At 37.4% G+C, this 24,968-nt stretch overlaps 2 protein-coding genes across 2 annotated transcripts in view; one reads left to right on the top strand and one right to left on the bottom strand.

Annotated features, from left to right (window-relative positions):
* LOC117299995 (integrin beta-PS-like) overlaps positions 1–4,058 on the bottom strand; it is a 40,008-nt gene extending 35,950 nt beyond the window's left edge. Inside the window, exon 1 of the mRNA XM_033783636.1 lies at positions 3,799–4,058. Coding sequence (XP_033639527.1) covers positions 3,799–3,877 — 79 coding nt within the window. The 5' untranslated portion in view covers positions 3,878–4,058. The remainder of the gene's footprint in view (positions 1–3,798) is intronic.
* Positions 4,059–4,400: 342 nt separating this feature from the next.
* Positions 4,401–24,968, top strand: part of LOC117300235 — a 49,755-nt gene continuing 29,187 nt past the window's right edge. The window contains exons 1-3 of the mRNA XM_033783961.1: positions 4,401–4,467; positions 7,468–7,543; positions 12,021–12,377. Coding sequence (XP_033639852.1) covers positions 12,123–12,377 — 255 coding nt within the window. The 5' untranslated portion in view covers positions 4,401–4,467; positions 7,468–7,543; positions 12,021–12,122. The remainder of the gene's footprint in view (positions 4,468–7,467; positions 7,544–12,020; positions 12,378–24,968) is intronic.

Genomic DNA, 24,968 nt, shown 5'->3' with positions numbered 1-24,968 from the left:
TTGTGCTGTGAGGCAATAAATGTGTACACTTGTAATGTGCCAGTTGACATTATAGTTCATTTGTAGGTTTTAATGCATCTCTTTCATGTACAGTAATGTGTATACTATCTAGACTATAATGAACAGTACATCATTAACATTTATTTATTTGTTTTTTGTTTGTTTTTATTATTATTATTGGGGGAGGGGGGGTTAGAAAACAGGGTTCCAATTTCCCATGTTATGAAAAAGTACATTCATAAACTTTCCACATCTCAGAAACATAGATCTAATTTTACAAATAAAGTAAAGAAATCAATTAAATGACAAAAAATGTCTGTTCAATTTTAATTAAACATAATAATCTCAGCAATCAAAGTTAGCATACTTAGTACAACAACGCACAATCCTATTGTGTTTCAACAAATTTTCAAATGACCATCTAGATGATCGGTGGTACATGGAGGAATACATTTATTCCTCCATTGTTTGTATTTAAATCAAACCTTGCGTATTCGAACATACATGTAGGGACCTGTTTAAGTGCATTCTGAGTTTGTTCCTTCATGCATTAAAGCAATGTACGTAGGACCTCCATGATGGGACCAAAAGTGGTCCCAAAAATGTTCAAATATATGCAGTCTATTCAATGACGTTTTCTCAGGTTGGTTCTTTGACCGAGTGGTCTGCAAGAAACACCACTGTAAACAAACAAAAAACTGTTCAAGTCCTGTTAATGAACAGACACTGAGTTCATGTTAAGGTCAAATAAACATGCTCTGAACCCAGTGTAACTATGACCTTGACTGTTGCTCTTAGGAATACACCATGTTGGGGGGCACTGTACAAATACAATGTGTTTTATAAGGCAGTAAATACAGAATCTTCCTAAGCTGGTGAATAGTTTTGTTTACACTTCGTTTTACTACTGAAGCCCTATTGAATGATGTTTAGCCTTTTGAGACAGACATTCTGAGGTCGGAATGCAAGGTGATTCGAACTGTATTACTGTTAGATTATTTACACGTACAATGGATGTTGCGCCCACATCCCTGTATGATTACCTTTTGTAATGAAGGTGAATGCAATTTGGTGTAAATATTTGTTAGCAGTGAGTTGATTTTCAAGGTAAACAAGCTATCTGATGCAGGTAAATTGCGTGCAAAAATATTTCATATAAACTACCATTTAGTTTCATTTAAAACAGTAGGCCTATTGTTTTACTCACATTGGGCAGTTTTACTGTTTGTGTGGTAAAATAACTTTTTGAATAACATCAACAAAATATCTTACAGTGTATTAGGAAAACAGAAAAATAATGTTTCAAACTAGTGCTGCTTTAAAAAAAACAACATGCACTTGGTAGGAAATTTGTGATGGTTGAAACACCAGTATCACTTTCAATTGCAGATTTATGTTTTCGGATTAGGTCATCTCATAAATTAGACATGAATGAACTGCGTCCAATTTCACAAAGAGCTAAGATTGATCGTCTATCAATCTTAATTGCTAAGCAAAGCATGTAAAATTGAGCCCTACATGTAGCCAGCAGACAATTGGCAACAAATCTGCATTTCGGTTTGTCTACTCATTGCGGTGAGCAGTGCCATCGCATCTGTATGGTATTTCCTAATCCCAAAAGAACACTCATGAAAAACACAAGTTATTTTCCCAAGAACTCTGTAACTCGACACTTGATCATGTGGATAAGAAAATAACATACCACTGTTATTAATCAAACCCTGAAACTGTAAGTTCAAGGGAGGTCCTAGGCAGGGTAGGACTACAGGGGGCCAGTGAATATGCAGTGTGAAAAAGGACTCTCCTGGCCTTGGGTTACCAGGACTCTCTATTTTCTCAGTTCACAAGACGCAATACTGGGTCGGGCCATCTGGTGTGATTTTCCGTTATTACTTTAAACCTGCTCAAGTGAGCGTACACTACCGCTGCAGTTTGGTTTCTGTGGTGTCAAATTTGATCAGCTGAATAGAAAGTGATTTAATTAAAGAAACAGCATGCATGCATCATCAGGCAGTTCTCAAACAAAATCAAGCCACATTGAGTTTCAAGACAAAGCTGATAAAAATATCAAAATTCATTGCTAATTTATTATTATGGTTCAAATTCTGCTCTTGTCATCTTTTCTTTGTTCAATCTCAAAACATATGTAAACCCAGTCAGTTTCCCTTGTGGTTTATTATTTAATTTATTAATAATAAAAACACTATAATAATTATTGCCTTGTACATTTCCTCCCAAGGACTGTACAACATGATATGACAAGAATAAACCTGCAAAGGAACAGTTTCCTTGAGATTAAGATACTGAATCCAATAAGCACTTTTTGTTTCTCTTCATGAACAATATGGGTTCTCCATCCCTTGAGCTCCTAGTGTTTTTTGAAAAGGGAAATAAAATCTTAAATTGTAAATGATCTTGTGATAAGTAACAATGACAGTGTCAAAGGTCGTGGGTTTGAATCCCACCTGTGTAATATGTCTCTGATTTTGTTTTCCAAAACCCTGTGAAAGTACTGAGTATACAGTGCTAACACTGTGGAAGTGGCGTGGCCGAGCGGTTAAGAGCACCGAATTCAAACTCTGGTGTTTCTGATCAGCAGAGTGTGGGTTCGAATCCCCAGCCGTGACACTGTGTCCTTGAGCAAGACACTTAACCATTGCTTCGTCCTTTGGATGGGACGTAAAGCTGTTGGTCCCATGTGTTGTGTAACGCATGTAAAAGAACCCAGTGCACTTATCGAAAAGAGCAGGGATTCGCTCCGGTGTTCCTGGCTGTGGCTGCTGTATGCGCTGAGCACCTTGTAGACCCTTAAAAGGTGCTAAATAATTTGGTTTCAGAATTCATCACTGCAATAACCTATCTTTCTGAAAATTTACTCAGCGCCTTGAGTACCTTGTTTGGTAGATACGTGCGCTATATAAGACTTCGATATTATTATTATTATTATTAACACACATCGATCACGATGTAAGGATAAAAACAATGAAAATGTTTGGGTAGATCTAGACTGGCTGGCACAACGTGGTCTCTGGAGAATAAATTATGACACATTTTGAAAAAAGGAGTACAGCGCCCTAGTAAAGCCCAATTCATACTTCCTGCGAATGCGATGCGAATTTGACGTCACAACTCCTCTTTCACTGCGATATTCGGTGCGAATTTGTGACGTCAAAATTCGTATCGCATTCCAATCGCAGGTTCAGGAATTATGAACCGGGCTTAATACTGGGTCTAATAATATCAAGTCTGATATGGAATAAAAAATACACAATTTCGTTTGGAGGCAGGCATTTCAATACAAAGCAAATGTATTGTATAAGGTATGATATATGTGAGCCTACCTACACCTTTCTAAAATTAATTTTTTTTTAAATAAAAACGGTAACTAACTTCAAGTTTTTTTAACCACATAGTCGGATTAGTCCCGTAGCTTTTTTAGCATACTTTCGATCCAATCATACGTTAGTTTGTGACATACACATCATATGACATATGATCTATCATTTATCAATAAATAAATACCCCCATCGAGCCATACTGCAACAGGTCAATACAACTTTCTACACAAAAACACACAAAGAACTCAAAATTAATTTAAACTCAAATTCAATTTTGGCATACTTTGGATCCCATCATGCGTGAGTTGTATAGTGATTATGACATACATGATACATCATTTATCAATAAATAAATACCCTCATCGAGACATACTGCAACTGGTCAATACAACTTTCTACACAAAAACACAGTAGGCACTCAACTCCCAATAAAGTGTGGGTGCCACACCGTTCTTCTTACCTGGCGCAAGTTTGTCCTGCCCCAAACACGTAGCTGTCAACAAAACCACACATAAAATGCAGATGCGTCGGACCTTCATCTTGTAACAAAGTTTTAGTACTGATATATGTCCTGATGTATATTTCCAACTATCAGATCATCGAAGCATAATCGTCTACACTCCTTCAAAATGAGAACAAAATCGCAGACGAATTCAGTCGCTGACCGGAATTTTGACAATGCGTCTAGCCCAGACACTGCCGGTATTGATTTGATGGTAGCGTTATTACGTGTGCGGTATACGGTGTGTGGGTTGAGGTGCTTTTGAACATGGGTAGGCACCAGCCTTGAGAATTGTTGTCACTGTGTGAAAAATGCTAGCATCCATTTACCACATAGGAGATGGCATTCTTGGACGATTGGACATGAAACACAGGGGTGTTTTTTTGTGCGGTTGAAATGGAACGGCGATCAAAGCATGACACCTTGCACAAAATAGCAGGAACTTTACCTGGGTGACCAATTTGCTTCCGGCACACTGTGTTTTTGTCACCTCAAAAGCTCTTCACACACATCATAATTGGATATTTTCATAATTTATGGACTGGCGATGGACTTAAAGAGAATTATTTTCAAGAACTACGTTGCAAATAAAGATGGGCAGATGACGGCAATTCTCAGAAAATTGTGGTTGGTAAATAAATAATGGGAACATGTCATGTGTAAGGAATGTGGTTGAAACATGTATAGGTTTCGAAAAGCAATGTTTACAGTTTAAACAAAATTAAGATATTCATGGTAGTGCACGGTTTTCTTATAATAATGAAAACAGCTTTACGTCGAAATGAAATGACGTTATTTGTCTACCGCGTGTCTGTGTCATTAACGCGGTGTTAATTCCCTCACCTCATGATTGATTGATTGATTGATTGATTGATTGAATTTATTCGGATAAAAATACTGCAAGAACATACTCAAAATACAAACATGTACTTAACAACAGGAGAAAAGACAAAAAAAACAAGATAGAAATACTGCAGAAAATTATCCAAGGATAGCCCAAAAAAGCCAATAACTTAGACTTATTTCCATTGGGGTCCTTATGCAAGTTTTGGTTGTTATTTTGTCCGGTGCTTTACAAGTTGCACAACAAGAGGGCGGTATTTCATTTTTATGGTGCGGCTGTTGCGCTCGTCGTGATTGATTGCAGGCTGTATAAAAGCTCTATGCAGGTTACCCATAACTTACACATCATCATCACGCAAAATATTGTTTTGTTTTACTTCTGAGGATTCATGTGTGATTCATGTGGTATGGATATGTGAATGTATCTTTATTAGGCCTACGTCGTTTCTTGTCTGCCTCGTTCTCACCATTATTACACCTGTACTAATGCAATTGCATTGGCTCCCAGTTAAGTTTCGAACAGTTTACAAAATTCTTCTGTTAACTTTCAAGGCTCAAACATGTCAATCTCCTGCTTATTTATCTGAACTTGTTCATCATTATTCCCCTACTCGGACTTTACGATCATCTCAACAGTCATTGCTTTCTGCTATTAGAGCTTCTTCCATTTTTTTATGGCCACAGATCTTTTTCTTACGCCGCACCGTTTCTTTGGAATAGTCTTCCTGTGCATATTCGCCAAGCTAATACTTTACAATGTTTTAAGTCCTTGTTGAAAACTCATTTGTTTAAAGCTTCTTTTTTTGTAATTTGCCTATTTGTATCTTGTATCTTTCTCTAATTATTATTTTATTGTTTCTTTAATGCGCTTAGAGGCTTTTGCATTAGGCGCTTTACAAATGTCTTATTATTATTATTATTATTATTATGACTGAACATTACTGGAAATAAAACTTCGAGAAACTTTTCACTTCAAACTTCTGCGGTTACGGGAAAAGATTAAATGCTTAACCCCAAAATTAGAACCACAGTGGGTGACCTCTTAGTTTTCGGCAATAACGGATTATTAAAAAAAAACAAAAAAAAAAACACTACCATCACTTTTGAAATGTTAACATGTTAGTTTCATAGGGTATGCAGGCGAGGATCGACATCAGGACCGTCGCGGAAGGTTACGGTCACCGCAACTTTACAACTAAAAGATTGAAACAAACGGGTTGCAATAAAATACTACCAAATTAATGATACTTTCGATATCGCGATGTTCGCGATGCTCTTAACGTCGTTATTAACGATATTATGCCAAAAGGCTTTAGTTTATTGGGTGTCTTTCGCCTCCAGTATAAATTGATTTGATGTCTTGCTTTTCTTACTCCTGTAGTCATGTAGAAATGGGTTTTGTTTGCAGGCCTTATTGCTCCATGGGACAACATCGAGCGAAGTGACTAAGGAGCACACTTTGTATAAATATCAAATATTAAAACTTGCGACACACAGGGATTATCACTATGTTTTCTGGATATCATTATAATTATCAGTGCGTCTACGTTTTCAGTAGGCTTTCATGATTAACTACCCATTATCTTCCATTGTAAAGAAGACCCATGGTCGAAAACCCTGATTGGAATGCCGTATTACACGGCAGTACAGTTTTTGAGAAGCCACATCAGTAAGCCACTTGATCTTGCGAGTCCACCCCGCATGCTTGAAAACTGAAATTTCGTTGTTGTAAACTATACAAAACAGTGTGATTTGCCGACTAATAAAATTCAAACTCAGAATCAAACACCGGCCGAAACTGTCACGTGGATTTTGCATGAGGAAAACCAAAAAGCTAACACTTGTGTGTGTATTGGGGGGGGGGGGGGTCTTAAAAATACATGGTCCACCCCGCCGTGAGCTTCACTCTTTAAAGTCACCAAAACAATAAACAACTTTGGAGAAAACAAATCGTCAAGTTTTTGGCTGAAACTGTTTGTTTGTCATGTTGTGCTATTATTTTATCATCTTGTTTAGGCATACAAAGACAGTTCGATTGTTTAGAAGGCAGTGAAACATATATTGAATGATTGATTGATTGCATTTATTCATAGCGCCGTCTGTTTACAGGTGTAAAAAAAAAAAGAACGAAGGTCTTGATACCAAGACCAGCATGAGAGCAGGGTATGGTGACGTCACAACTATCTCTCTGCCAAAAGTAAAAGTAAACTTCATCAGATCGGCATGGGTGGTCTTTTATGTTATCCTATAATTTGACGCGTTCGTTATCTATTGAAAAGTCATGTTCACACCTCGGGCGGAAATGGGTTATCAACATTCAAGATAACAATTAACCGTTCTCAAGTTAGTGTCTGAGTTTTCTCCCTCCCCCTAAAGACGTTGGAGGAAATGAAGCCACGCCCCACTAATTACTTCCCCTCCATATCTATTTGAAACAATTACGCCATCAGATTTGTGATCAGAAACATTAAATTTTGGTTTACTTTTTAGTCAAAACTTTAAACGTCACAGGCAGGCGGCTGTAACCCTTTACTTTTTTGATGCGTTTCAAAACTTTAGGAATTTAAAAGTTATAACAGCGCCCTCACTTGGCCAGATATTTACAATGTTGTCATTTGACGTGCCCACATGCGTTTTTGACATTAGCTAGCAGCCAGGAGTCCCCGCCAATCTGTGTAAGGAAGTCGACTACCACAAACAATTTTACGATTTACCAAATTATTGATCAAAGAAAAGCTTGTCATCCCAGGATTTTGCATTCATATGTATTCGTCCTTGCATTAGTGCGTTTCAGGAACATTTTGGAGTAAACTGCGGCTGAAAATTCATGCAGAAACGAGACACTTCTTTGGACTAATCGGTAAGAAAATATCGCCATGTCAGTTGTTTGTGTATACTACTAGCGAGCCGTCGTCATTGCACGCAGCACAAAGTGCATTGACTCCATGTTGTAGTTTGTTGATATTTATTGTTTACCCCCCTTTAATTTGGGCCTTGCTCTGGTTTGGTATGTTTGGGGCGACAGTACTTTTATTGCTAACTTAATAATAAACTGTCATAATAATATTAATAAACTGTCAGGCGGTTTTAACACATGTGTTTCTGTGTATATAATAATGCCGATGCATTTATTTATCTGAAATGTTGATACAAGAGGTGAAGTTTGAAATGTTTTTACTATTCTGTATGCCACAGGCTCAGTTCATTGGGCAATGTTTTTAAGCAAACACTGGTTAAGACAGCACATTGTACAGTGTATTCTTTGATTGGTGCACTAGTACAGTAGCCAACATTTCATGAAGTAGGCGTATAAAACAGTGATTTTTCGACCAAGGATTTAAATAGGGTCTGGAACTCATAAATGGTCTGCTTCCCATCTCATGAATATGATTCACAAAGTAATAAATGTCGACACAGAGCCAGACTAACATTGTAACAGTAACATTTCCAAGGCCCCCCCCCCCCAAATAAAAAGTCACTGCAAAATGTACAAGTCTGTTTTCCAACACCCAGAATTGTAATTTGTTGCAGTCTAAAATTGGGTTGGGGTCAAACCCCCCCCCTCCACAATTTGGTCCTGGATAATTTAGAAAAGAAAGAAAAAGTTGTCTTTAAGAAAAGTCTTTTCTAAGAAAAGTAACATGGGATCCAGACTGATTGTTTTAAGTAGCTTGAAATTGCTTTTATTTAGGAATGCTTTTCTCACACAGTTTCACCCCCATAATTTAAAGATATCTACCATACATATTTGTCTAGACCTCAGATGGTATTAATTATATAAATGTAAGACAACGATTAACAGTTACACCCGTTTCCTTAGTGGACCAGAAGTCCATCATGTGGTATTTTGTAAGCATAGGGAAAATGTAGACAGTAATGCACGTCCTTTAAGTTTTGCTCTCGTGTGAACTGTGAAAGGCTTATAGAAAGGAAGGAACTGCTTATTGGGCCAGAGAGTGATCGAAAGGGTTTCTACATTATGGGTGGTCTCTGTCACCATGATTAGTATGCATTAAGGTCAAGGTCAATAAAGATAATCTTGGAATGAAGTTTAAATGTACACAGGAAAGCGTAAAACTATGAAGATAATTGTGAAATTAAACTATTCACATTGGGTTCAGTCTCATGGAACATCACAGAATTTAAATGTTGTATCCTAGGTCCTAGCTCTATGGTCCTAGTCCATAGCCCATTAGGCAAAAATAAAAAATACAAGTTGATCGTCCGGATTTTTCTAAAGAGAGGAGGATGAGGGCCTTTTTTTTCTCCTTTTTTTTTTTTTCAAGATGGCTGCTTAGTATTTCAAATCAAACAGGCCACCAATACTTCAGTTTGAACCCATCTCAAACTTACTTGATATTATTTGTTGCGAGAGGAACAGGGTCGAATTATTACACTAAAAAGATTTGCTGGTAGATGAAAAATCTAAAAAAAAAAAAAAAAAAAAAAAAAGTATGCAGCCCCGAAAAAGGATGCGGGCGGGGACGATCAACGGGTATTTTTAAAAATTTGGCCTGATGCATTGGTGTCAACTGTCAAGGTCAATGGAGTTCATATTTAAATGAATACTAAATGAATACAGGAAAGCTTGAATGTTAGAAAGACAAAAGTTGTTTCAGTATTTATAATGCTTACACTTGGTTCACACAAAGGTTTTAAATGTCGCCATAAAGCTGAAATGTCTTAGCCTAAAGTCTTATTCTTAGGGCCTTGTCATACCTCAATGTTGGAGGCAATTTGTACGTAACCAACTGCAGTGCATTATTAAAAATGAACATTTTGGTAGCCCAGTCTGAGCATAGAGTAAAGGTCTGAGTATTTTCTCCAACCATGTTCCAACAGTGTCCCTATCTTAGAGAACAGTTAATTGCCTTGAACTGGTTTTCTGTAAATCGCCTCTTGGACATGGCCAAATGAGAAGAAGGCAAAACTAATAGAAATGTACTTTGACAAGGGTCTTTCTCACGGTACAGTAAACCATAGAGTAAGGACAGAGAGAGTTAACGTACTGGTACCATCACTTAAATTGTCAAATAATGTTGGTTTTGATGCGAAAAGCTTATACATGCACATAAAAATATAAAGTCTGTCACAGTGTCACATTATATTTACATGTTTTGAACGAGCCAATTGTTATTTTATGAAGCCCCTCTAACTTAAAGAAAATTCAGGCATTTTAGTTTCATGTAAAAAAGTAAAATTGGAAAATAAATGAAGACCTGCAAAAGATTGAAAATTGCTTTAATGTGTGTGGTACAATGCTCCAGCTCCTATTAAAAAGAGACGCATATTTTCGTACATTCTATATTTGTTCCATATAGGAAGTCTGAAGTTTTATTTTGGTATTCCTTGTTTCCTACCAGGATTGAACTAAATAGCATACAGCTGATCAGCTGATCGCCTTCAAGTTCTGTATTAAAATGGCTGTGCTGGCAGTTTGTACTCATAAAGCATGCTAACCGACCCATCCTAGACCTTTGATCATGACCATAAAGTTCCACAATACATAGAAGACTTAGGTTCCATCAAATAGCTGACTATCATTGTAGCACTCTTATGAAGTTTCAGTGTGCCATAAACAACACCTCACACAGGGCCCCTTGGAATTAGACCTGTTAAAAATCTTGATTGATTCTTATAGAGGGATGTTAACCCTCCCCCCACAAGTGGCAAGCTTCAAGCTTAATTTTATTACTATGCTGGTGACACTGAATAGCAAGCCATGTGATTCCCCCCACCTTCCCCCCCCCCCTTCTGCGAAAAATGTGCAAGAGATTTCCGAAGAATCCCCATGAAATGTTGAACTGACTGCGGCAGTGTTTCAACGTTAATGACGCAGAGCCTGCGTAGATTGTCAGGCTATGACAGCTTCATACCCATGTGCAATAGCCAAGGTAGACACTACACCTGGTTGTGATGATGACAAAGTTTCGGCGACTTGACGTTTGCCGGAAGTGTGGAGGAAATTACACCATTTGTTACTTCCCAAATGATCAGGATGAACTTGACTGTCAAAGTTATCAGCCCATGTTGTGCAGCGTTTGTCTGTTTTGTACTGACCAATTGGAATGCAATCATTATAAATATGATTTTACTGATATATTTAGCGGAAGGATAATTAAAACGCTTGGCAGTAGAAATGGGGAACAAGATATAGTTGTGACCCTTTAATTTTTTAGTATTATGACATCCATAAGAGTAAAACAAGTACTAATGAACATGTAACAACATATTAATTGAGACTATTTGCTGTTGCAAACTGCTTACCAATCAACAGGACTTATGGTATAAAATGCAAAAAAAATATTTAATGTGGCCTGGTGCAAAGCTGTATCACCGTAAGAAAGGTTGACATTTAAATTCTAACTTCCCCAAACCATTCAAATTTCTACTGCTTGCTTTGTTTGATTCTGTAAGACTAAGAACTGTTACAGTATCCACGCTATGTATGCTTTGCATTGGATTAGGGCATGCCAAACAGACTTGAACAGTTTGAGTTTGAGTTACATTGGATTTGGTTAGAGTGAGGAAGGATCCCAGGAAATAACTGTACCACAAAAAGTGTTGATGAAAGTTGCGTTAATTTACTGCAATTCTGTCTCTGATCGATAGTGTCGGTAACCCTTGAGATTGTTTTGGTAAATATTCCTAGTTGCACAATATTCCCGATTAAACCATTTTCTTTGTTGATTCAACAATTGTATCCTTAGAAACATTTTTTACGTGGAAAGGTATTTTGTGCATGTAATATCATAATGTTAATCATTAAAAGTGCAGAATTTGATGGAATATCACAAATTATCACACCATAAACAAATTGTTCTTAAAATTTGGCATTTATGATAAAATTGTTCAGGTTTAATTTATTAATATCCTCAAAGAAAACACTTCTGAAAACAAAATGTTTTTCCAAAGTGTTGTCCATCTTTAATACATTTTAGCGCTGCATGTACAATTAGGGATGATTCAACAGTGAATTATGGGTGACTCTTAACTGTAGAGATTCAATGACTCCAAGGCGCCTTTTTCATCAGATACGGCCAGCTGTGATTAAGAGAAAGGGGCTCGGACTGGGAGACTGTCATTTCATGTTGAACCGGGTTACCTTTCGTTATCATTGTTGTTAGAGAAAGGGGCCCGTACTTGTAGTCTGCCGCTTTGTTTGAAACCTCTCTCGTCTGTTCAGTGTTCACAAAAATGTAAGCAGAAATTGGGATGAAAATTTAATAGAGAACTTGCGGCTCGAGAGACGACGAAACAAGCATTTAAACAAATCACAAGTATTTTTGACTTTGCAGAGTTGTGTTTACTTATTTTGGTGTAAATTTTCTTTGCAGCGAGACTCACCCCTTCACAATCAAGCTGGACAATAACCGGACTATCGCATCATCACCACACCTGCCTACCGCTTCAACATCATCACCCCAACCCTGATCAAGATGAGCAATCTTCCACAAGGGCATCACCAACAGCCTTTACCCCCGAGCTCAGACACCCCTCCAACAACCCATGAGGGTCTGGTATGCTCTCCGGTTGTGCCTGTTCCTCAGCAGCCGAGCGGAGTTCTAGAAGGGGAAGAGGTTGGGCAGGTCGGTCACAATGGTGACAGTTTGACAAGTCCGGCAATTGGTGATGGTGCTTATGACAGTGACAGGGGAAACAGTGTGACGAGTCCAGGGAGTGAGGACAGAAAGGTTAGTCAGGAACCGTCCTTTTGTTTTGCAACCCTTTCTTAAAAGTAGGTTGACGTCTTTTAAAACACCACTTGAAAATCAAGCTGCAGACTAATGCCAAGTTTCATATGAGCTGCTCCAGCAGATACAGAATTGCTTAATTAATAAAAACATTTCTGGAAAATAATTCTCCAACAGGGATACAATAAAAAGCATTTTGGCTAATTGGCTTGTAATCCAATTTTGTTTGTGCTGAGCTAATTTTGTGCTCTGTGACTGTAGTTCTCGTTTGGCCTATAATCCCCCTTTTGGGATGGATGTATCATGGCATGTAGGTTGTCCTTTTGGGGCTTTATTATCCCTCTTTAGGAAATGATGTTTTATACACTGTATAAATAAAGGAAGACATACATGGTAGTTCCATTTGGCACTACGTATTCACCTTTTGGGCTATTAACATGTGCATGTTTGACTTGGTATCTCCATTTTGGGGCTGCCACCTTGTTTGCTGTATATGTAATTGAATGTAGACATACACGGTACATGTAGCTCCATTTTCGGCCTGTGGTATCCATCTTTTGGGGCTTGTGTACATGAATCTACAGGCAGGCATGGTAAAATAGCTCTATTTTGGGGCTGTGTATCCACCAAATTTTTGAGTATTGAGGCTTAGTGAACATGAATGTAGGCATAGATCGGATCTCCATTTGGGGGCTGAGGTATTCACCTTTTGGGGCTAGTGTGCATGAATTAGGCATACATGGTTGCTCCATTTTGAGGCTGTGGTATCCACATTTTGGTGCTAGTGAACATGTACATGAATCAACTTCACATGAATGTAGGCATGCACGGCAGCTCCACTTTGGGGCTGTTGTAGCTCCTTTACATTTAGGTCTATTGTCCATGTCAGCCACCCTTTTGGGTCTAAAGAAAATATGATTACCCCCGAGGGACCAGCTAACATGGTCGATAATAAAAATTTACCAAACTGTTTTACAACACATATGATATCAGCGCTAAATACAAATTTCTTTCCTTTCCCAACTCAATGTCACTTATCCAAGTTTGTCTTGAAGGGGGTAGACTAATGCCCTCATCTGTCTTGAATTAATTGTGAGGTTTCACGGTCATTTCCGCTCTTCTCTACATCTCGGGGAGAGATTGTGAAACAAGTGAAGGTAGTTGTGACACATACCTCCATGTACCCCGCTGTAGGCGTTTCAGAGTGTGATTTTCTTTTTAATCAGAACGTTGAATCAAGGTTGTTTTATTTGCCCACTTATGCGTGCAGACTACAAATAATAGTAAACTAACAATTGACCTGTTTGTTGTACTTGGAGTGTAATTTAAAGTTCTCCACCCATATGACCACAATGTTAACTTCAATAGCAATATAAATTCTTTTCACTTTTAAAGTTGATAGAATATGTTAAACATTTCATCTGAAATAACACTGTAAACTGAAACAAAAGGTGATGGTAAAACCATATAACCCATGCAAGTTTTCTTATTATTACTTCAATACACTAGCAATTCTTTCAACTTTTTTAATTGATAGAATTTGTTTCAAATATCTATCTGAAAGAACACTTAAAACTGAAACAACAGGTGATGGTAAAACCATATAACCCATGCAAGTTTTGTTATTATAACTTTAATAACGCTAAAATTCTTTCAACTTTAAAATTGATAGAATTTGTTTCAAATATCTATCTGAAAGAACACTTAAAACTGTAACCATAGGTGATGGTAAAAACCATATACCCCATGCAAGTTTTCTTATTATAACTTCAAAAACACTAGCGATTCTTTCATATTAAAATTGGTAGAATATGTTTCAAATATCTATCTTAAAGAACACTTAAAACTGAAACCATAGGTGATGGTAAAACCATATAACCCATGCAAGTTTTCTTATTATAACTTCAAAAACACTAGCGATTCTTTCATATTAAAATTGGTAGAATTTGTTTCAAATATCTATCTGAAAGGACACTGTAAACTGAAACCATAGGTGATGGTAAAAACCATATAACCCATGCAAGTTTTCTTATTATAACTTCAAAAACACTAGCGATTCTTTCATATTAAAATTGGTAGAATTTGTTTCAAATATCTATCTGAAAGGACACTGTAAACTGAAACCATAGGTGATGGTAAAAACCATATAACCCATGCAAGTTTTCTTATTATAACTTCAAAAACACTAGCGATTCTTTCATATTAAAATTGGTAGAATTTGTTTCAAATATCTATCTGAAAGGACACTGTAAACTGAAACCATAGGTGATGGTAAAAACCATATAACCCATGCAAGTTTTCTTATTATAACTTCAAAAACACTAGCGATTCTTTCATATTAAAATTGGTAGAATTTGTTTCAAATATCTATCTGAAAGGACACTGTAAACTGAAACCATAGGTGATGGTAAAAACCATATAACCCATGCAAGTTTTCTTATTATAACTTCAAAAACACTAGCGATTCTTTCATATTAAAATTGGTAGAATTTGTTTCAAATATCTATCTGAAAGGACACTGTAAACTGAAACCATAGGTGATAGTAAAACCATGTAACCATGAAATTATTCTCATTATAACTTCAATAACACTAAAATTCTTTCAAGTTTAAAATTGATAGAATGTTCAAATATCTATCTGAAAGGACACTTTAAACTGAAACCACAGGTGATGGTAAAACCATGAACCCATGAAATTTTTCTCACTATAACTTATGTTTAAAATATCTATCTGAAAGAACATTGTTAACAGAAACCATAGGGGTGATGTAAAACCATATAAACCAAGACAGTTTTCTCATTATAAATTTTCTCATTAGTCTGATTTCCGATTTGTTTGCCCTTGGAAAATCAAATAAATTGTGATTAGATAGCCTGAAAAGTCTATTAAAGCCTACACCATAGTAGGTCATCCCTTGAACTTGATAAAATGTTCCTGCTAAAACATATCTTTAGGAGAAATCGCCACTTGCAAGTTAAAGTTTGTAACATTTGAATGTTCTTTGAAAACTGCCAAGTATAATAAATTTAACATGAGTTTTGTTACTGTGTGGGCAATGCCTTGAAATTGTCATACCATTCTCGCAAGGCTGTGCTTTGCACCTGTAGACTTTTCGCCGGAAAAACTCCCAACCCACTATGTCCTGGCTGAAACATTAAATGAGTTACAGGTGTATTTCACTTTATTGAACCGTCTTCGAAATGAGTAAGCTAGCGAACATGTGCACATTTACGGTTTATGATAATGCCATGTGGGATGCTCGGTACCCGGCATACTGTTTTAACTGGTGTTTCCGGAGAATTAGTGAGCTTAACTTTGTGGTTTGGTCTGTTCGGAATGTCTTGATGTCATCATTAGAATGAAATATTTATGAATTGGAGTTAACATGATATACTTAAAGTATCAAATGTAATTAAATGTTGGGACCTTTTGATTAGGGCTATTACAGTGTATTGTATACTGTTAATTCCCTTTCTTTTCACTGAAAAAGTATTGAAAAGTTTTGAATAAGTTCCCTTTTTCATTTAAATTAGAAATGAAGCGAACCATTTATAACAGAAATTGATCTCTTAAAAGGTAACTTATTTGAAAAAAAAATATTATGTTGTGCAACTGTTTGTAATGTTTGTCCTATCTTTATGTGAAAGACATTTCAAAGCTATACACCATGTAAGTTATTTCGGTTTATACACATTACTAGGTTGTCTTTTCCAAGTGTAATTTTGTTTGAACAGAATCAATGGATTGGCCAGTTGGCCTAATTGCATACAAACTAACTTTGTTTTACTTTGGTTGATGTATTAGCAGTATTGATTAGGATTGATACAACTCACAAGTGTATCAAAAATACAACTTTATGATGCAATCATTGCTTGTGATTTTCAGTGAAAATCAAACCAAGTTGATGGGTCTAACGTTTGCATAATTCATTTCCAGATTGTTTGCAATTTTTTGAATACATTTGTGGGTTGATACCCTAATTCATGTTCAAGTGAGATACACATACGGGACTTGTTGCTTTAAAAAAGCTTAAAGAAAACGGACTTTCGCTCGTCTTGTACTTTTTCCAGCAAACTTGAATCCTCCGTGGATGAAGATCCTCTAGATTACTTCCCAGGCAGATTTTTAAGTTTAAGTGTCTCGGTAAAATCAGTCTCCAAATCTCAGTTACGGTTCCTCTTTGAATTGAGTACAGAAATTAAAACTCTTGTTTTCCTGCTCTCCTCTTCTTGAAATCTGGAATGATTTTCTTTAAGTTCACGGCTGTCTCTCAGCATCAGTCCCCTAAGACATTGGGAAACAGAGGAAGGACGTTGTTAAGGGGAGCATCCGGCTGGTGCTAGGAGCAAGGCTGAACACCCAGTGGGCTCTTGTTGAAGTTAGGATAACTTCAGCTGGCTGATGTTAAAGTGAAAATACACCAGTTGTATTTAAATCATTAAATTATTTTAAAACAAACTGTTTTGGGGGGTTTGATTGTCCTTTGTATTTGTCAAATCCGCACTTTTCAAACCCAATATATAGGCCTAAGGAATAATGGGGCCTAAACCTGTGAAAATTTAAAAGCGTAAGCCGTGATCAAAGTCACACGAAAACAAACCTAAAAATCCCCTTAACGTTTTACTTTTTTTTTTTTAAGACATGGGACCTAATTAAAATCCACCTGTTTGCGTGAAGACAAAAGGGAGTTGCTGTAGCATTTAAGGTTAAAAACCTTTTTTTGCTGGTCCTTTCACAAATGATTCACCACTGGGAGACGATGAGAAGGACAGGTGGCTTCTGCTTGATGCTTACAGGGGGAGGGGGAGGGGAGGAGGAGGGTGCACTTGTGTACATCTGCAGCTTTGACAACTCTCATCAAAGCCTGTTCATCATGTAGATAAGGTATAAACTCATTGGATGCATAAAAACACTGGGGCAACCTCCTTCTCTTTGCATAGGTTAGGGTTCTGTTACAAACATTAATAGTTTTTATTCAACACATGGGTCCTACATCTTTACACCCCATCCAAAGGATGAAACAATAATGTTTGAGTGTAATGTTACAAGCAGTGGACACTATTGGTAATTACTTGGTTACAAGTAATGGGGAGAGGTTGATAGTATAAAACATTGTGAAAAACTGCTCCCTCTGAAGTGACGTAGTTTTCGAGAAAGAAGTTATTTTCATCGAATTTGATTTCGAGACCTCAGATTTAGAATTTGAGGTCCCTAAATCAAACATCTGAAAGCGCACAACTTCGTGTGACAAGGATGTGTTTTCTTTCATAGTTATCTCGCAACTCCGATGACCAATCAAGCTCAAATTTTCACCGGTTTGTTATTTTATGCATATGTTGAGATACACCAACTTTGAAGACTGGTCTTTGACAATTACCTATAGTGTCAAGTGTCTTTAAGGACACAAACTTGTGTGCCAAGACCAGATCTTGAACCCACACCCTACTTAAATACCAGAGCTTATAAGTCCAGTGTCCAACAGCTTGGCTGGGACTTGGAAACTTCTGCAGAACAGACACTCAAAATGCTAAGCAGTAGATTTTGTCTAAATCTTGCTCAGTTAATAAAAGTGAAGGACTGACTGCCTGGGCTTATATTTCAGTCATGTATAACAACAGTATTACGTGTCAACAAAATGTTTGAGCATGGTGTCAGACTGAGGTGGGTATTTCAATGCAGTCAGCATTTGCTCTATGATTAGACCTAGTCAAAATGTTCCCCTAAGGCTAGGGTCTTACAAAAATAACATAATGGGCCTATACTGCCATACCTCTTGCTTCTTTGCCTCCATTAATGTGCCAACTTGAGTATGTAAAAAATGTGTTTGGTCAAAATTTTCCAACTACTTACTGATTTGAAAGGGGAAAATAATTTTCCTAAAAAAAGTGCTAGGGAGACTAGTTCACATAGTTGTTTTACATAGCAGAAAAATCGTGCTTAGAAAATATTTTGGCTTAGCCAGAAATGAGTGGGGCACCAGGCATTGCAATGTAAAATTTGCTTCTAAGCAAGGTTAATATGTGCTTGGCAATTTTGTTTGTATTCACAAGCTTTACATTTTTACGTTTAAAACAAAAAGGAAACTTTGAAGTTTATTAAGAAGTGATTATCCCATACTGCTAATGAAATAAACTTACTTTCATTTAAAATACTAGCAAAAAGGCAAGAAAGTAGTGTAGGTTCAGATGACCTTCTAAATAACCACTTTCTATTTTGATTACTGCAATCAAAATAGGCACACACTATGCAGAAAGCGCGAAGGAAACATCTTGAAAATTTTTTGTTGCTCTATCCAAGTTTTGACTAGTTTGTTTGTGTGGTGTATTAATTTAAGATGGGTCAGTCTGAGATGGGTACTCATAATAGTCTTCCATATCCAGTGACCTTTGACCTGTCCTATAAATCCGTCTTCGAAAAGTGACAAGTAATAAGTAGTTTAGAACATAAAACTTTGAGTTTGACTTCAAAGGTGTGACAAGTAAAATAAGAATATTCATCAAGGATAACTTTGAAATTGACTGGCTTTTGACTGGCTGAATAAAAAACCCAATCTAAGGTTTATAATTACTGGATGTGTTTTGGGCCTAGCCTTGGAGTGTTGTTGAGTGTGTGTGGTCATGCGTTTTAGTACCTTATCAGCATTTCACTGGATGGTATCTGGTATGTGGGACAGCCATTATCTTGGAGTTGAAAGGTGATCCCTGCAAAGTGGAATGTATAAAATGCAAGCCTTGCATTTTGACTTGTAATTGTTTGTGTTATGACTGTGCTTGGAGATCTATACTGAATAAATTACCTCATTTGTACAAGTGAAGTGAAAGTTCTTTAAGAAGTTCTATTCAGAATGTCTTAAGGTTTTGAAATGGGACGTTACAACGGGAATCAAAGCCAAGACCAGGGCATAATGGACTTCTTAACTCCTTTAGTGAGGTAACAAATAATTGGTTTGCAAAAATAGGATACATGGCACACAGATAACCCATGTTACATGTATCAACTAGACTCCAAAACTTGCACACCATTCGCAAACAGTTCTCCCCCAGTGCAAGGGGTCCAGATCAAAAGACAATGTCACTGCTTTAAATAATGCACAGTTTTATTGAGCGCATGGGCAAGGCAAGTTTCTTTTTAGAAAATAGGTCCATTTTGGTACTATGAACTTTTTTGGTGATTAGTTTTAGCTGCAAATTATTGTAATCCTTTTTTTTCCCTCCAGTTCTTTAATTTATACATTTTTAATAAAGGTGATGATATTAGCTGATGAACAACTGGAAGTTGTTTAGAGATGACATGTCAAAGAAAGTCACTTAGTAAACACCATACACTTTGTTTTAGCACTCTAAAAAACTGTCACTATAATCATCTGACAAGGATGTGTGGTAATAAGCACATATGCGGGAATTCCAATCACTCCAGCAAAGTTTGACAGTAGTTTTATCCCCACTTCATATCAAATAAAAACGAAAATTTCTAAATTCCGACTGGAAGCTAACCACAAACTTACGCGATATGCCTAAGCAGTTTCTCTGCCTTGCCGATCTAGCCCTTTGATGACAGATCTCAAGTGCTTTTAGTTTTTAGCAAGTCATGAAGCGTAGAGGAAGGATGGTGAAGAAAGTCATGGCGAGGAATACGACAATCCATGGATGGACTGTTTCTATGGAGTTAAATCCCTAACCCGAGTCGATCCGTTTCCGATAAGAAAAAGAGCCCAGATTGGTTGTTTCCCCTTTGTGGTTATCCTCTAATGAATCAAATTGAAAGCAGATCTGAAGTTCATTTACCAAATGCTCAGAGCCTTTTAAAAGTCCTGCATTATATGTTAAAGGCAGTGGACACTATTGGTAATTACTCAAAATAATTATTGGCATAAAACCTTTCTTGGTGACGAGTAATGGGAGAGGTTGATGGTATAAAACTTTGTGAGAAGCGGCTCCCTCTGAAGTGCCATAGTTTTCGAGAAAGAAGTAATTTTCCACGAATTTGATTTCGGGACCTCAGATTTAGAACTTGAGGTCTGGAAATCAACCATCTAAACGCACACAACTTCGTGTGACAAGGGTTATTTTTCGTTCATTATTATCTCGCAACTTCGATGACCGATTGAGCTCAAATTTTCACAGGTTTGTTATTTTATGCATATGTTGAGATACACCAACTGTGAAGGCTGGTCTTTGACAATTACCAATAGTGTCCACTGCCTTTAACTGTGCTGTATGCACATGATCCAGTATTTCACAGATCATGGGGTTGGGAAAAGAAAATGGGGTTGTGCAGTGGAGCTCATGATGTAACATATTTTTCAACAATTTAAGTGGTTCAAGAGGGGAGTTTAGGAGTGGGTATGGTAGGACAGTGGTGTAAAGGGATACTTATGCTGTTGTTGAATGGGGGGGGGGGAGGGGCGAAATGAGGGTTTCAGAGAGGGTAGAAGAGCTTATTGTATGGTTCTCCACCCCCCCCCCCCCACAGGCCTTTTACTTCATAGCCTCCATGCCTCTGGTCATTGCGTTGGTGCCCTTAAAATGCGCCAGTAGAAATTAACATTTTCCTCATAGGGTTGTCCTTTACCAAATTGAAGGGATGCAGATTGTTGTATGGAAAGAGGTGTGGATCGACAGTTAAATCTATTACATAGGTTTGGAGGTCAGGGAAAGCTATGAAGCTAGGGTCAGAGTCGTAAATTATTATTCTTCTTTGTAAGGTAATTCCGTTTGAACTTATATAGTGCACACTAACAATAGGTCCGCTGGCTTTTTTCCAATCAATTGTTGCAATGATACTCCAAAATAGAATTCTCCCCTATGCTACACAGGGATGATGACAATCACAGCTTTGGCCTGTTTAGCGTCTCCTAGACTCTGAAGATTTTCAGGTCCCAGGTTCTAGTTGGACGACAGCCCACTATTACAGATCCCAGCCTACCATGCCAAGTTGACAAAAAAAAGTAGTTCATAAATCACCACTTCACAGGCATTCTGATCAATGAACTTTCGTTTTCCAATACATTTACTCCAACCACAGAGCCAAACCTGGCAGCGCATGCAGTAATTGTAGATTGCCCTTGTTGTAGAGCTTCCACATTCCTGTGGTTTGTTAGATTAGGAGGGTAGTGTTTGTGGTTTTTACCAACAAAGTGGTTGTGGTGGTAGCTGTTGTTGACCTACTATTGGAGGTGCCTGGTTGGGGTGATTCCCCTGTAGTGTCCACAAACACCAAGTAGTACGCCTACTTGTAGTACTAATACTAGTAGCAACAGGTTGTGTGTGAAAGATGGAATATTTAGCTTCTTTTACTGTGTAGTGTTTAGATAAGATTATCCCACTTGAAATGGTTTCATTTGTAGTGCTTCTTTTTACTGAGCAAATACAGAACTCATGCAAATCTACTTTTATGAAAGGATATGTCGTTTGGACAGCATCGATGCAAAAGCATACAAGCATTACATTTTATACCTGGTTTTGTTTCTGTAAAACTTAAACATGGAGGTCTCAACCTTCTAACATTTTTTTAATGAATTGAATTTTACCAAACTAAGGTTTGAAGTGTTAAATAAGTCTTTCTTCATTTTTAGTCCTTACATTTTTCTTAGGAATTAAATAGCGGCTGCAGCTATGACTGCAGCTATTTCTTAAGGGACTGTCAACATATGCTCACTTGACATGCTTCAACACATGCTTCAACACATGCTCACTTGACAATTGAGCTAAGCCAGAAACAGCCACAGCCATATTTCAGACACAGCATTATATTTAAAAACAGTTTTCTGAAAAAATGGCACCCTGACCTACATTTACTCTTCTTGTTGTGTTGCATTTTTCATTACAATATAAGGTGTCCTCAGGATTTTCCTCTCCATTTGCCCAATTTAGTGGTTAATCCAATGAGACAGCGCCCTCTCTTGCTGCCGTGACCCTTCACACGCTCCCTCTGATCCCCCAAACAATTCCTAGCTTATTTTTTCTCCCAACACCATACTTTTTCCCCTTCCATCAATCCCTCATTGTTTGATTCAGTAATTTCCTCTCAGCTCATTCAGACAGATGACTAACTCAACCAATCGTAAACTACATTGTAACTTCATTGTTCTCCATAGGAACCAACAGTTCATGTCAACCCTTAGGCCATTGCACACAATTATTTGCCCTATGCCTACCCATTAACACTTTTTCTCCCAATTGAGCATAATTCATGCGTAGCCTTTCTAGTTACCATGGTCCTATAAATTGAACACTGGTGACAAATACTTTATCTGCATGCAAGTATGACCAAAGAAGTAAAAAAAAATAAAAGTATCAGTGCCTTGGATCGGTCGACTTGGTCTTTGAAAAGCGTTTGTAACCGTAAAATGCACATGGGTAAAAAGATGTTGTAAAAGTAGAATACAATGATCCACACAAACATGCCTCGAAATTGCACGGTTTTCCTCTTACCTTGTCGACTGACACGGTTTGCCATTAATGGGAGTCAAGTTTTTGACTCCCATAAATGGCTGACCGTGTTAGTTCGCAAAGTAAAAGAAAAACCACTCAATTTCGAGGCAAACTTGTGTGATTCATTGTATTCTACTTTTAAATAATCTTTCCAACCATATGCATTTTATAACAAACGGTTACAAATGCTTTTTATAGACCAACTCGTTCGATCGAAGGCAACGTGTTCCTTTAAGTTAAACTTTTTCAAGACACTACAAGTGTTAGAATGCATTTTTTGAACAAAATTGCAAGACATCCAAATCAAAATAGAAGCTTTGCTGTTTCTTTTTGAAAATTATATTAATTGAGGAAAAGAGTGGTGGAAGGGCAGTTGGAAAAACAAACATGCAGGTTGAATTCTAAACCAACTTACTCTTCAGTTAGGGTTTTGAAAATTCCGTTTGGTTTGTCATGATCATATAATCCAATTATCAAAACCTTCACATACTTTAACCTCAAGCTTCCAGGCTGAATAGAAAACAACAATAATATGTATTTATCTGCAAATTGATTATTTGAAAAATAGGCCAATGTGTTCTTATTTCATTTTGGGAGTTAGGGTTGAGACTGTGTCAGTTACTTTATGAGCTTGGAGGTTCAATTTCTAGCTCAGTTGAGTTGAGAAATTTGTGGGTTACCTTTTTTACCCTGTGAACTTTTGACTGAGGAATGTACCATGTGGGCCGTCATCCATCAGGGTGTTTTGTTTATAAGATGGAGACACTCAAGGGACTTCTGGAGGGTCAATAAGTTGATTTGGAGACCCTTGGCTGAATCATACTTCATAGATCCTCTGCTTAGAGTCTGGACTGCTTGCCAAACTTGTTTTGTAAAAGTTGCAGATATTATTAGGCAAAATTGTTTAGCACTGCTGTCTTGCTTGCACTTCATCTACCACCAGTGAATGACAATTTCCCAACCTTGTCTATCTTTAAAGGGAGGTTATACCTTGGTAACTAATCATTAAAAAAATGATTGACCTCAAAAACTTGCTTTAGGTAAGAATCGCTGCTGTTGACAATGTTTAATTTTTTGAGACATAATTTCCTTCGTAAAGAATGTGATTTTAGAGAGAGGGTATTCTAAAGCATTTTGATTGTTTATATTCCAATTTGGGATTAATCTTCCTGGGTAAACTGCTCAAGATTTTCATCAGGGCTTGTGATGTTTGGGGATCTCTCATAAATAAAACATAAATAAAATGTCTTCGTGCATTGTTCAAACAATTTGGTGTACCCAAATGCGAGGCTTTCATTGATGCTATACGCAATGTAGCCTACATGTAGGCCTACACTTCAAGGCAGACACTAATGTAAATTGAGGTTTCTTGGCAAGTTCCCGAAACTAGGTAAACCATGGACAAATAGGCCTACATGTTAAGTCCGCTGCCACCAACTCTAGCATGCAAAAGTTCCCATTAGCTCTGCCAACAATTCATGCTAATTAGGCTACCATAATACAGACCCCTACAGACACTACAGACCCCTTATATAACGCAAAATGCTGCTGATATGTTACGATCATGCACACGTTTTTATACACCAATAGCAAGGGGTCTATTGGTTGGCAAAGGCTATAGAGTGGGCCTAGATCGATGCACCAATGTGTGTGGGTCTTGTCACATCAGCCCTTAGTCTTGACCCAATATGTCAGTGATCGATAGGGGATAGTTTACCTATGCTCAGTTGTAAATCGCTACAGTGCGCCTTCCTATGGTATGATTTAACCAGTTAGTGCAAGGAAGTTGGCTAAGTCATATCGCACTAGGGCGCGCTGTAGAGATTTGCAATGTTCCCTGGCTGGGCGTAGTACACAATCCACTATCGATCCATGACATCTTGGGCCAAGTCTACCCTTCACCAGAAGGAATCATTTTCCCTCTAACCAGTAGGGTTAGTTTTATATTTAGGGCAGTATTTTGGTACATGATTATTAGAAGACGTTCATTATTACATTCAGGAATTACAGGAATTAGGAATTTCTCAAATGAGTTGAAGGTAAGAAGCCGAGGTCACAAAGCCATTATTCTCTCAGGAGAACCCTGCTGTCATGTCACCGTTAATAAAGATTGCAAAGATATATTGACTGATTTTAGAATCTCTCATAAGGTCATCA

Source organism: Asterias rubens, chromosome 15 (assembly GCF_902459465.1).
Source record: "Asterias rubens chromosome 15, eAstRub1.3, whole genome shotgun sequence".
Classification (NCBI taxonomy): domain Eukaryota; kingdom Metazoa; phylum Echinodermata; class Asteroidea; order Forcipulatida; family Asteriidae; genus Asterias; species Asterias rubens.
This window is presented reverse-complemented; position numbering and strand designations above follow the sequence as displayed.